The sequence below is a fragment of the Panthera tigris genome, chromosome D4 (assembly GCF_018350195.1).
Source record: "Panthera tigris isolate Pti1 chromosome D4, P.tigris_Pti1_mat1.1, whole genome shotgun sequence".
Taxonomy (NCBI): domain Eukaryota; kingdom Metazoa; phylum Chordata; class Mammalia; order Carnivora; family Felidae; genus Panthera; species Panthera tigris.
This window is the reverse complement of record NC_056672.1, coordinates 26,431,910-26,445,334: the sequence shown is the minus strand read 5'-3', so window position 1 is coordinate 26,445,334 and position 13,425 is coordinate 26,431,910. Positions and strand designations below refer to the sequence as shown.

Here is a 13,425-nt window from a genome sequence, read left to right as displayed (position 1 = left end):
ATTTATAAATTTTACTCATAAATATTACTTGGCACGGTAGCCCCCCCTTATCTGTGGGGGATACATTCCAAGACCCCCTGGCTTAGATGCCTGGAACCTGAGACAGTACTCAACCTTATATATATGATGTGTTTTTTCCTATACTATACATACCTATCATAAAGTTTACTACTTAGGCCCAGTAAGAGATTAACAACTAATAATAAAATAGAACAACTACAACAATATACTGTAATAAAAAGTGAATGTGGTCCCTCTCTCTCAGAATATCTTACTGTACTGCACTCATCTGTCTTAGGATGACATGAGATGATAAAATGCCTGTGTGATGAGATGAAGGGAGGTGAGTGATGTAGTTATGTCGTGTTGTAGCATTAGGGCTAATATTGACCTTCTGACAGTTGACCTTAGGTCAGAAGGAAGATCATTGGCTCTGGCCCAGACTTGCCCATGGGTAACTGAAACCAGGGGTAAAAAGGGGTTGATACACTTCAGTGACTTTGGTGCCAAAGATGGTACTGATTTTTGCTTAGTTAAAATATTTTGAGAAAAGTATTAACTAGATTTGCCATATGAAGTTCTTATTTATGAAGAGACCCTTCTGAATAGCCAAAGCTATTTTATAATTAAAAAAAAAATACTTTGTGATATTTGTCTCTTGAAATTTATTGATATATTACTTTATGAAGTAATGTAAAATCGGTTCAGTTATTCGCCAAAGGCATGTTACCTTTTTTCTTTTCTCTTTCTTTTTTTGTTTTCTTAAAAAACAGGAATGTTTGGCAGTTAGGACCCTTGATCCTCTTGTCAACACCTCCAGTCTAATAATGAGGAAGTGTTTTCCTAAAAATCGCCTGCCACTCCCAACGATTAAAAGTTCTTTCCATTTCCAGTTGCCAGTTATTCCTGTGACTGGGCCTGTGGCCCAGCTCTACAGTTTACCCCCTGAAGGTAAGATGACATATTTACTGCTGGCTTTCAGTGGTTCTTGGAATTGTGTGACTGTTGACTTTTTTATTTCTTGTTTCTAGTTCCTCAACAAAAGAAGGCCTACATACACACAGTAAACTTTCATATTGTGTTTTAGTTAAATATTTCTTTAAATATAAGAAATTGAAGTCTGATAATTAAGGGAAATAGTGTGGAATGTAACATTTACGTACATTCAAATTTGAAAAAATTTATGCATTACATATAGGAGCACTATTTCATAGTTTAAATAAATTTTCAAAGGATAAGAACATAACATTAAATGTTTAGGTAATTATATTTGGGCCTACGTTTATAACTTTTTGATGAGCTTTCATTCTTTTAAAGTCAAGAATACCTAATCACCAAAAATGTTATGGTTTATGCTAAGTAAAACTTGCACATGACTTACCCGAGTGAAAATAATGAAATGGTCAGAAGTTGGCTGTTTGTCATTTTCAGTACAATGCTGAGAACATAGTAAAAGAAGTAAGAGTTTAATTTCTTAATGTGGGGAAAAAGATTTTTTTGGGGGGGTTAAGACCTAGCAAAATGGAAAAGAGAATGTAGTCTAGGCTATTGATAGAATTTCTAAAGTATTTTCTTGTTAGTTACTTTTTTGCAAAAACAAATGGAAGATGTTTTATATTTAAAAGCAATTACTTGAAATAAATGATTTAAGAGAATTTCCAGGTAATTATAATTAATTTTATTATTCTTGATATATATTTATTAGTGGTATATGCCACAGAGTATACTGTTAAGATATTATTTTAAAAAACACTTTATTATTAAAGTACAAGTTTAGTCCACACAAAATATCAAAATGGATTACTCAGAAACTTCCTTTAAAAGGTTTAAAAATCTACAACTAAGTCAGGGACTTGAGTAAGACAGTGAAGTGAAAACAGTTAATTTCTCTCTCCCATTGCATTTTAAATTACCACAGACTTTAAAAATAGGGTAAGAGCTGTACCAAAAGTGAAAACAAGGTAAAAGAAGCATTCTCATGAAACAAACAGAACATGCATGGGCGCCTGGATGGCTCAGTCCCTTAAGTGACTGCCTCTTGATCTCAGCTCAGGTCTTGATCTTAGGGTCATGAGTTCAGGCCCCACGTTGGGCTCTGCACTGGGCGTGAAGCCTACTTGAAAAAACAAAACAAAACAAAACAACTCAAAATCAAATATGGAACATGCAACAAACATGGTGGCGATACGAATATATTAAAGAAGAGCATCAACTCCCTACTCAGCCTTCTGTAAATGCAACTTCTCAGACTGCAAGTTGAGGTGCCAGTAGCACCTATTTGGAGGGACAGTCAAGGAGCAGTTAGAATCCTTTTCTGTCCTGTATCTCAGTGTAGAATTACAGGGGTTTAAGTGGTGGTTGCAACTGGTAGAAAGCTGGGGAGACTTCTGTCGATATAGCAGGTAGTAACGCTGGGAGGAGGATAGGATATAGGGTACACCCCATAGTGTTCTTTATTCAGTGTCCAGAATAATCACATAGGTCGAGAAAACTGGCTTCTGGTGCAGTGAATTCAGCAAACATGGGGAAAAAAAATGACACAGAGATATTTTCCTGAGGGCTCCTTTTCTTTTTCATCTCAGACTAATGGATCACTAAAGTAGAAATGGACATTTACATTGACTAACAAGCCTTCGTGATTAAGATGTGAGAGGAGGGTTTTAACAGCAACTGTTCAGACACAAGGAAAATACCTTCTTTCTGTTTACCATTTTTTTTCATGTATCAGGCTTAATTATGTTTATCACAGTTTTCATTACTTTTTTTTAATGTTTATTCTTGAGAGAGAGAAAGAGCACGAGTGGGGCAAGTGCAGAGAGAGGGAGACACAGAATCCGAAGCAGGCTGCAGGCTCCCGGCTCAGGGCTGTCAACGCAGAACCCAACAAGGGGCTCAAATTCACGAACCACGAGATCATGACCTGAGCCGAAGTCGGGCACTTAACTAACTGAGCCACCCAGGCACCCACAGTTTTCATTATTTTTTACCTTCCTCAGGTAGAATATAAGTTCCGTGAGGATAGGACTGTTCTTTTTTCCCTTCATTTTATCCTCAGCATCTATTAGACACAGATTGTGTGCATGTAACATTTGTTGATGAAGGAACTGAGCTGACCTTGAGACTTAGTCTCTAGAACATTAAATACCAAGAGATAGTGAAGCAGCATCTACAGAGATTTGAAGGAAAGAGTCCTGATTCAAGATTTCTGAAAACTTACTAGTTTCCTTCTGTATGTGAAGGTGACATATTCTTCGGTATATAATGGTATGGAAGTAGATTATCCAGGTATCCTTTCTGAAGTAATCATATGAAATATAACTCCAGCTCAGCCAGTGATGAATTAAGAATACATGGTAGCAGAATAATTATATTAAACATTACAAATTATTAATTATGTAACACTAGATAATTGTAATATTCTTTTGAAATACATCTACAAACTCTTGGCCAAAGATACATAATCCTCAGTTATAGCAAACTGGGTCTTTTACACAAATAAACTAAAGTTTATACTATTTATATTATATATAATTTATATTATTTATATTGTTGGAGTTCCTATTCTTAGGAATATTACACTGTTCTTGCATTTCTAAAATAACTATAGAAATAGTGGTTCAGATATGGGTTTTAAAATGTAAAATTAACATCTGAAACAGGGATCTTTAGTGTGGGATCTATTGAACCATAGGAATCCATGGATGGAGTTCAGAGACTGTGAACACTTCGACATTCTATATAAAATTACGTACTTTTTTCCCTTGAGAAAAAATGTTGAAGAGATCTATTTATTGTTCTAGAAAAGCAAGGAGACTTCAGAGTTGCACAGAAATCCTGAGAGTGCTGAATACAAAGCAAAAACCAGCAAATCAGTTTTAGTAATAAGATATCTAAGTGGATAAAATACTCTGACTAAAAGGAGAAGAATCTCAGGTTGGGTTCTAGAGTGTAAGTAGCTGATACATTCTGGAGACTCTTAACACAGCAGGATGGAAAGCTTGAAAGTAAATAGATTGGCAGATGTATAGCTGTTAGTCCCATCTCAGAAGACTCAGTATTATACCAAACAAATGTTTAAAACAAGACAGCAGGGATTATTTCATACAGGTTAGATAATAAGTATGTCATAAATACTACAGCAAAGATAGATAACACTGTAAACATTGACTAAAAAGGAGAAGTTCATGGAAACACAGTGTTATTTTTCTTGCAAAACAAATTGAGGAAGTTCATCCAATCCAAATGGATGCAAAAGATAAGTCCTGTTAATACATTTCAAAATATGATTTAAATGGACAATATTTTAGACAAATGTGAGTAACTAAAATTGACCTAAAGAGTAGGAAATCTGCAGGTGAGGTTGCCTTCAGTGAAGACCCCAGACACTGATGACTTGATCTTAATTTTCAAGAAACTTTCCTGTGCTTTGTTTTCCAGAGCATAGGATAAAAGGGAAAGTTTAGAAGCAGCTTCGTTCTGAAATCAAAGCCTGGTAGGAATAACCTGAAACCGGAGATAATTGTCACTCACGAAAATATAAAAGTCCTAAAATATTAGAAAATTGAATTGAGCTGTATTTTTCATGACAATTAAGGATTATTTTTTAAAAAGTAAGTTCATTGTAATATTAAGATTTTAATTAATAGAATTTAACAATAGGTCAAAGGAAGAAAACCAGTGAGTCCCTTGCTAAATGCCACGAAGAGATTTAATAAAAATCATTCTTAGTTTCAGATAAAATTTCTTAAGGAATCCAGGAATATTTCCCAGACAAGCTGGATATTATCCAACTCAGATCAGTAGCCAACATCACACACAGTAATGAAGTGTTAGAGAATGCCTTGCTCAACCATTGTTCAGTAACATCATTTTGAAAGCTCTAGGCAGATCCATAAGCCTGGGAAAGGAAGGGTCTTAACTTTAGCCTACTGTTTCAGTGACTGTCAGTATCTGTGGAGGATATTACTGTCTATGTAGAAAATCCCAGCAAGTCAGTTAAGAAGATGCGTCTTAGACAAGATAGAAGTTCTTGAAGTACTGTTTATAAGATACATGTATAAAATTCAGTAGCTTTCCTGGGTTATGTATGCAGATACAGGAACAAAACCATTTAGAAAACAGGGAAAGTGGATTACATTTAAGGAGCAATAGCAAAAGCTAAATAAACTCCTTGGAATATACGTTCCAAAACCTTACAAAAAGTACTGACTCATTCCTTGTAATTGTTACATCATATAGATATAATGTAATTTATCTAAGTAGTGTCCTGTTGAAAGGCATTTAAGTTTTTCCCTGTATTTTATTAGTTTTTAGTATAAATGAGCCAAGGACATTTTGAAGACCGAGTAACAAGGATTGATTTATATTCCCTGATTTTAATTGTATAATTATAATGATTGACATTGTTCATTAGAATAGAAAAGAAGGCCTCAGACACTCTAAGCTAAATGACATTTCACATCTGGAACAGAAAACCAAAGGAAAATGACGTGTAAAGGAAAATATTTGAAAGATTTGGTTAAAAATTAAAAACATTTTCTCTCTGATACTGAACTGCACTTTCCTTCCTCCCTATCCAGGCAGTCATCTTTCTTGTTTGCAATAGACTTTTTTGAATTCAGTCCCTTTCTTTCTCTCTTATAGTTCATTCTCTGAATGTCAGTTCTTCCCTTGTTTATCCATGGCTAACTGCTATTAGTACATTGGCATACGTTGACCCAGGTTACTACATATATGTAATATGAATAGTTAATCTTTTGCTATTTCCAAAGGAACTTACGGCAATTTGGTGACTGTGTTAATTAGGATGAATTGAGCTGCTGTTACAGAGTGACCTAGGACAGTACCATAGTCACTCAGGCAACAATAGTAACAGACACTTTCATAGCACATACTTCTTGCCTGGCACATTACGTATTAGCCTGTATAATGCTCCCAGCAACACTCATTTTATGGATGAGGAAGTGGAGACACAACTTATGGAACTTGCTCAAGGTCAAATGGCTAGTAAATAGAGGACCCGGATTTGAATTAGGTATTCTGTCTCCAGAGCCGCTTTGTTATACTGCAACAAGATAGAAGATTGTTTTTTCTTACATATTCATCCAGAAGATGGGCAGATAAGCCTGGGCAGTAGGCCTCTGTTTCACAGATCATCAAAGGGAACAGTTCTCTTTGTTTTCATCATCTCCTATGGTGGTTTCCTCAAGTACATGTGGAAAATGGTCATGAAAGAAACTGGAACGGGCAATTTTCTTTCTAAAGAATGTGGCCTGGAATTTTGTGTTTACCACTTTGCCTCCCATACTTTTGGCTAAAAACTTATCATATGTCTATAACCACTGTGAGGGAGGCTGGAATCAATAACCTCTAGCAAAACCTCAGAGGCTCTGTTACTAAGGGGAAGGAGAGAACAGACACTTGGGAGGTAGGGAGGAGTTTGTAATCTTCACCGTAAGAAGGCACATTGGAAACGGAAGTCCAAAGGAATTTGAAGAAGGTGATGTCAGCTAGAGGGAGGGTCAGGAGGTCCTAATGCTCATCACCCCCACAAACACAGCAAAAACAATAAATAACCAACCACAAAGTGATGGAAATATATGAGAAAGAGTGTTTTTAAAACCCGGAAGAGCTCAAAATCCAAGGATGGCCACAGAGCGAAGTATGGGAAGTGTTTTCTCTGCACTACCCCATCTCTTAGTCCAGACCAGCGCAGTGCCAGGTGGGGTTTCCTTCAGAGAAACCTCACCCTGGGGGGAAGAAGCGGGAGAACCCCAGGACGCCTTCGCACTGTGGATGTCGGTCGCCTTTGCTGCTGAGGCCTTCCAGGTCTGCACCAAAGCTGATGGAGCTGCACGGAGTCCTGCCTGCTGCGTTTACTCTCTGGGGATGGAGCTGTTGCTCTGAGCCCATGCTGCTGCTGCTGCTGCGTCTCCCCACTGGCTGGAGTCACTGTGGGGAGCCCCAGACACCCACACTTGTTTTCCACAAGGGATCTGCACGCTCTGACAGCCGACACCACCACTGCAGCAAGGGCACCTGTGCCCTAGGACCAGGCATGGCGGTGGTTCCACACGTGCCTGACCCCGGATTCCCAGCTGTGCTGCTGCTCTGAGTGCTAGCATGCTAGACCAGGGACTGAGAGGCAGCCCCTTGCCCAGAGCTCTCCCATGTTGTCTGTCTCAAGGAGAAGAAGGAGGCCCTAGAAGCTTTTGCCTCTTAGGAACCCTCCAGCCCTAGCTACCGCTGCCACCCGAAGCCCCTCAGAGTCAATGTTGACATTGATCTCTGCTGACGGAGCTGCATGGGGACTGTGCTGCTGTGCCTTGCCAGGGAGCAAAGATACTACATCTTCCCCAGCCTCTGTCGTCACAGCTGTTTTCAGGTGAGAGTCTTTCCCACCCAAGCCAATCCGAAAAGGCTGGAAGAAGCAAGCGCATCCTCAAATGGGACAGTGAAGTATCCTCCAGACTGAGACGACACTTTGAGACCAAGAAAACTACGTAAGCCACTCCATACCATTTACAGAGTTTTATTCAAGGTACCTTATTGAGGAGAGCAGGTGGGCGGTCTAGGTGCTGCTACACAGCTATTCTTTGCCCAGTCCAGACCTTAATCCACAGCTTTTATGGAGTGAGGGGCATTTGTGGTGAGGTCAAAGGGTAGTTATCTAATGTGGCACCACGTGTGCGCCGGAGGATCTCTACCCGTTATCCAAAATGGTGCCATCTGTGCACCACTTTAGGGAAGCTCAGAGCAAGCCTGTCTGCATTCTGGTCATGGCATACATTAACCTCCACTGGGCCCTGAGGGAGGCATTGCTTGGACATGACCAAGATGGAGGGCCGCAGGTGGAGTCGGTTTGTTGGCACTCCTACACAGGTCAGTATCTGTGTGAACAGAGATGCAGAATCCTCAGCAGAGTAATAGCAAACCGATTTTAACAACAAATTAAGAGGATCATATATCATGATCAGGTGGGATTCATCTCTGGGATGCAGGGACATTTCAGCATCCAGAAATCAAAATGTGATATACCACAGTAACAAAATGAAGGATAAAAATAATATGATCATTGCAATAGATGCAGAAAAAGCATTTGGCAAAATTCAAATCCTTTATGATAAAAACTCTTTTAACAAATTAGGTATAGAGAGAATGTTCTTCATCATAATAAATAAAGGTCATATATGACAAGTCCACAGCTAATATTGTGTTCTATAGTAAAAAGTTAACAGCTTTTCCTGTGAGATTATGGAGAAGACGGAGATGTCCTCTCTGGCCATTTCTATTCAACACAATACCAGATGTCCTAGCTATAATGATTAGGCTAGAAAAATAATTAAAAGGCCTCCAAATCAGAAAGGGAGAAGTAGAATTATCTGCTTGCAGATAATCTTATATATACAAATGATCTTATATATATAAGATCATATATATATATATATAAAGTCTATATATATATATATGAAGTCTGTATATATATATAAAGTCTATACAGACTTTATATATATATATAAAGTCTCCACCAGAAAATTGTTAGAACTGATAAGTGAATTCAGGAAAGTTGCAGGATACAAAATCAAATATACAAAAATCAGTTGCATTTTATACACCTAATAAACTATCTGAAAGAGATGATAGCAGCTTTATTTACAATAGCATTGAAAACAAAATAGGGATAAATTTACCAAGGAGTTGAATAATCTGTACACTGGACACTATAAGACGTTGATGAAAGAGATTAAAGAAGACACAAATAAATGGAAAGATATCCTGTGTTCTTGGATTGGAAGAATTAATATTGTGAAAATGCCCATATTACCCAAAGTGATCTACAGATTTAATGCAATCTCTATGAAAATTGCAATAGCATTTTTCACAGAAATACAAAAAATTACTCTAAAATTTTATGGAACTTACAAAAGACCCCCCGGTAGCCAAAGCAATCCTGAGAAAGAAAGCTAGAGAGGCATCACAGTTCTGGATTTCAAACTATTACAAAGCTATAGTAATCAAAACAGGATGGTACTCAAAGCAGGCACATAGATTAGTGGAACAGAATTGATAGCCTAGACATAAACCCACACATATGGGGTCAGTTAAGAATACACAGTTGGGGGAAGGACATTGTTTTCAATAAATTGTATTGGGAAAGCTGCATATCCACATGCAAAGGAACGAAACTGGACTCCTGTCTTATACCACTCACAAAAGACTATCTTGACATGGATTAAAGACTTAATTATAAGAGCTGAAACTATAAAACTTCTAGAAGAAAACTTATGGAAAAAGATCTTTGACGTTGGTCTTGGCAGTGATTTCTTGGGTAGGACACCAAAAGCACAGGCAATGGAAGCTAAAATAAACAAGTGGTATTTTGACAAACTAAAAAGATTCTGTTTTAATTTCAATTTACTGCCCTACAGAATGGGAGAAGATACTTGCAAAACATATATCTGAGAATGAGCTACTGTCTAAAATATATAAAGAACTCTCACAGCTGAAGAGTACAAAAGCAAGTAATCCAATTAAAAATTAGGCAAAGGACCTGAATAAACATTTTCCCAAAGAAGACATACAAATGGCTGATAGTATATGAAAAAGTACTCAACATCAGTAATCATCAGGGAGATGGAAATAAAAACCACTTACTGTATCACCTCACACCTGTTAGAATGGCTATTATCAAAAAGACAAGACATGGGAAATAGTTGCAAGGTTGTGAAGGAAATGGAACTCTTTAACGTTGCTGGTGGGAATGTGAAAATGGTACAGCTACAGTATGGAGGTTCCTCAAAAAATTAAAAATATAACTACCATATGATCTAACAATCCTACTCCTGAGTATATATATATATCCAAAGGAATTGAAATAATTATCTTAAAGCGAGATCTGTACACCCATATTCCCTATAGCATTATTCACAATAGACAAGATTTAGAAATGAACTTAATGTCCTTTGATAGATAAATGGATAAAAGACCATAAAACTTCCTTCCTTCCTCTCATTCTGTCATGTATATATATCTGAATATTATTCGGCCAAAATAAAGGAAGGAGATCCTGCCATTTGCTGCAACATGAATGTATCTGAAGGGCACTATGCCCAGTAAAATACACCAGACGGAAAGACAAATACTGTATGGTATTACTTATATGTGGAATCTTAAAATAAAAACCAAAAAAAAAAAACAAAAACCAGCAGCACAAAAAATGATTTTGTATGAACAGAGAATAGAATGTTGGGTGCCACAGGTGAGGGGAGTGATAAATTAGTTGATGGGGTCAAAGCATACAGATTTGCAGTTTAAGAGGATTACATTCTGAGAATCTGTGTGCAGCTTGGTAACTATAGTTACTAATATGGTATTGCATACTTAGACATTTATGAGAGGAGCTTTTAAGCATTTGTACAACAAACACACACACAGACACTATTGACAATGTTAATTGTGTGAGGTGATGGATGTATTAGTTATCTTTGTTTTGGTAATCATTTTGTCTTGTGTATTTGTGTCAAATCATCACATTGTATACTTTAATATATACAATTTTATTGGCCATTTCTTCCTCAATGGAGTTAAATAGTTTAGAAAAATATCCTTTTTTAAAAAATGTTTATTTTTTAAGAGAGTAGAGAGAGTATACATGCATGCACAAGTAGGGGAGGGGCAGAGAGAGAGAGGGAGACACAGAATCCAAAGCAGGCTCCAGGCTCTGAGCTGTCAGCACAGAGCCCAATGCGGGGCTCTAACCCTCAAACCATGAGATTGTGATCTGAGCCCAAGTTGGACACTTAACCAACTGAGCCACCTAGGCACCCCTCAAAATATTCTTTTAAAATATTCTCTATCTTGTTTTAAAGCACTCAGTTACTCACCTGAGTACTCTACTCTTCTTTCCTTGTCTCTCCTACAGCCATGGTCCTCATGTCTCTTTACATTCTGTTCCCTGAGTTTTTCTCTAATGTATATTCATTATCCCCATTCCTGCTATATTGGTCAGACAGTTACTGTCTCCAGTTAAATGGTCCCCTTCCACATATGTTCTCCCTCTCACCTGCCAGAGTGATCTTTTGAACAGTTTCAAGTGGAATTAAGCCATTTTCCTCTTGAAAATTCTCAGTGCTTATCTTCCAGAGGTTAAAAATCTAAACTACTTGGCCTACTGTGTGCCCTGCATGTTCTCATTCTTATTTGCCTTTCTTAGTCCTTTTCCAAGCATACAAGTTTAGTTACACTTGCTGTTTCCCAAAGATACCATCTCAGCTTTTTGTTTTCATCTTTCTTAAAAGCCACACTCACCCACCCTTATGTTCACCTAGAAAGCTGCCATATTTTCTGGATATTCAGGATATTGCTTAATCACTACCTGTTTTGTGAGGCGATCATTCATAGCCCCGTGACCCCAAGCAGTTTGCAGTTATTCCATCCTCATATTCCCATAACTGTTTTACGTATATGCCTTCATGAACATAAATCTTTTGTATTGTAGTTATCTGTTTACTCTTTGCTGCTCTTTAACCTCATGAGCTCCCTGCAGACAGGGAGTAAATATATTTACACATATTTAAAAGAATACCCAGCACATTGCACTATATAAGGCACATGGTAGCCATTGAAACAAATAGATGGGAAGTCAGTTGATAAAGGCATGAAAGCAGTTCTTGAAATTTGTCATGTACAGGAAATAAGATGTTTCATTCAGGCTGTTGCAACAGAAGACATTATTCATTTTTAAAAACCGAGAACATCAGTAAAAACACCCATGCATTTTTACAGTGCTTTTCAAATTTTAAAGCACTTTCACTTTATCTGCTAGGTTTTTCAACAGCGTTAGAGACATTTTTAATGAGGCATTTCATTAACATTTCCCTTGGTGATTGAAACGCCGATGTGCTATGTCTGTGCCACCCTGTCTTCGGATGTGCATGTTGCAGAATGCTTACCTCTGACCTACTCATAGCGCGTTTTGTGTCACAGTGGACGACGTAGTGGATGAAAGTGATGACAACGATGAGCTTGACTTAGAAGCCGAAAATGAAACTGAAAACGAAGATGACGTAGATCAGAATTTTAAGGTTAGTGTGACTCCATCGTTAGTCGACTTTATAAATTGTATCCACAGTTGTAAAACAAAGGTTGGGGAGGTAGGTATAGCTTAATGGTAGATTAATTCATGTAGTCCCCATCTGTTTATTATGAGGGTGGACACTGAATTAATGAAAGGGAAAATAATATTGTTCTGAATGCGTTGGTCTGAAAAGGGTGTGAGAATAACTTACCTTCACTCTTTTTGGCCAGGATGACCTCAGGTAACCCATCTGGCTTAGGTTTCAAAGTCTAAGGAAATCTGAGTTTGAAGGAAAGTGGTTTGAGACTCTAAGTGGCAACCTGTTCCTCTTTCAGCAATCTTTTGGAGATATCAAAATAGTAGGAAAATAATCTGTAACTGCTGGCTCTTTGGTAAGAATTAGTGTCTACATGATGATTCTTAGGTTTTAGGTAATTGGAGAAGAAAATGGACAAAAGTATTTATTGAATTGAGACTAGATGAAAAATATTGTCATGTGATATTAAGTGAAAAGGCACGGGAGTTTTCAGAATTTGGTGGCACCCCTAGAAGTATAGTGACTATATTTGCTTTATTTAGTGTTAGAGGGGGTTGTTTTAGTATCTTTGGAAAAGTATCTGTTTAACTCTTTCAGTTTTCAGCTGTTCAACTTAGTGCTTTTTTGGCATATGGGGAGGGATTCATTTGACCTTTGCCTGCTTGCACCTTTTTGTCTTGAAATGTTACATCAAAATTGGGTACACTGCGTATTTGACCCCCTCTGGAGATAGAATCTAAGGAGGGAGATTTCCACCTTTTTTTTTTTTTTTTAATTTTTTTTTTTAATGTTTGTTTATTTTTGAGAAAGACAGAGCGTGAGTGGGAGAGGGGTAGAGAGAGAGACACAGACTCCGAAGCAGGCTCCAGGCTCTGAGCTGTCAGCACAGAGCCTGATGGGCTCCAACTCATGAACCCCGAGATCATGACCTAAGCCAAAGTTGGATGCTTAACCAGCTGAGCCACCCAGGCACCCTGAGATTTCCATCTTAATAGGAGATGGAGAACCAGTTTTATTATCACCAACTGTGATCACCAAGGCAGGCTTTGGCAGAAATGTCAAGTTAGCCAATCTGGACAGCATGATGGTCTACATTCTTACCTCAAGAAGCTGCAAAGAAGAAAACTCATGCAGGCTCTGATGGTCAAGGCAAAAAATCTGGGCTAACTGTGTGATTGTGGTTCGGGACTTGATGGAAGTGAAAGAACTATGGGATGAGAATTTAGATTCTGTTATATAAAGTGTTCCTTAGATAATAGGAAAAATCACCTGTTTGGATTCTTTGGGAAGTGAGTGTTTAAGGATAGTAAAA

The 13,425-nt window shown here is 37.8% G+C and overlaps 1 protein-coding gene across 5 annotated transcripts in view; it reads left to right on the top strand.

Annotated features, from left to right (window-relative positions):
• Positions 1-13,425, top strand: part of AGTPBP1 (ATP/GTP binding carboxypeptidase 1) — a 160,335-nt gene that overhangs the window by 65,587 nt on the left and 81,323 nt on the right. For all 5 annotated transcript variants that reach the window (XM_042963852.1, XM_042963848.1, XM_042963850.1 and 2 more), the window contains 2 exons: positions 774-951; positions 11,986-12,083. In XM_042963852.1, coding sequence (XP_042819786.1) covers positions 774-951; positions 11,986-12,083 — 276 coding nt within the window. The remainder of the gene's footprint in view (positions 1-773; positions 952-11,985; positions 12,084-13,425) is intronic.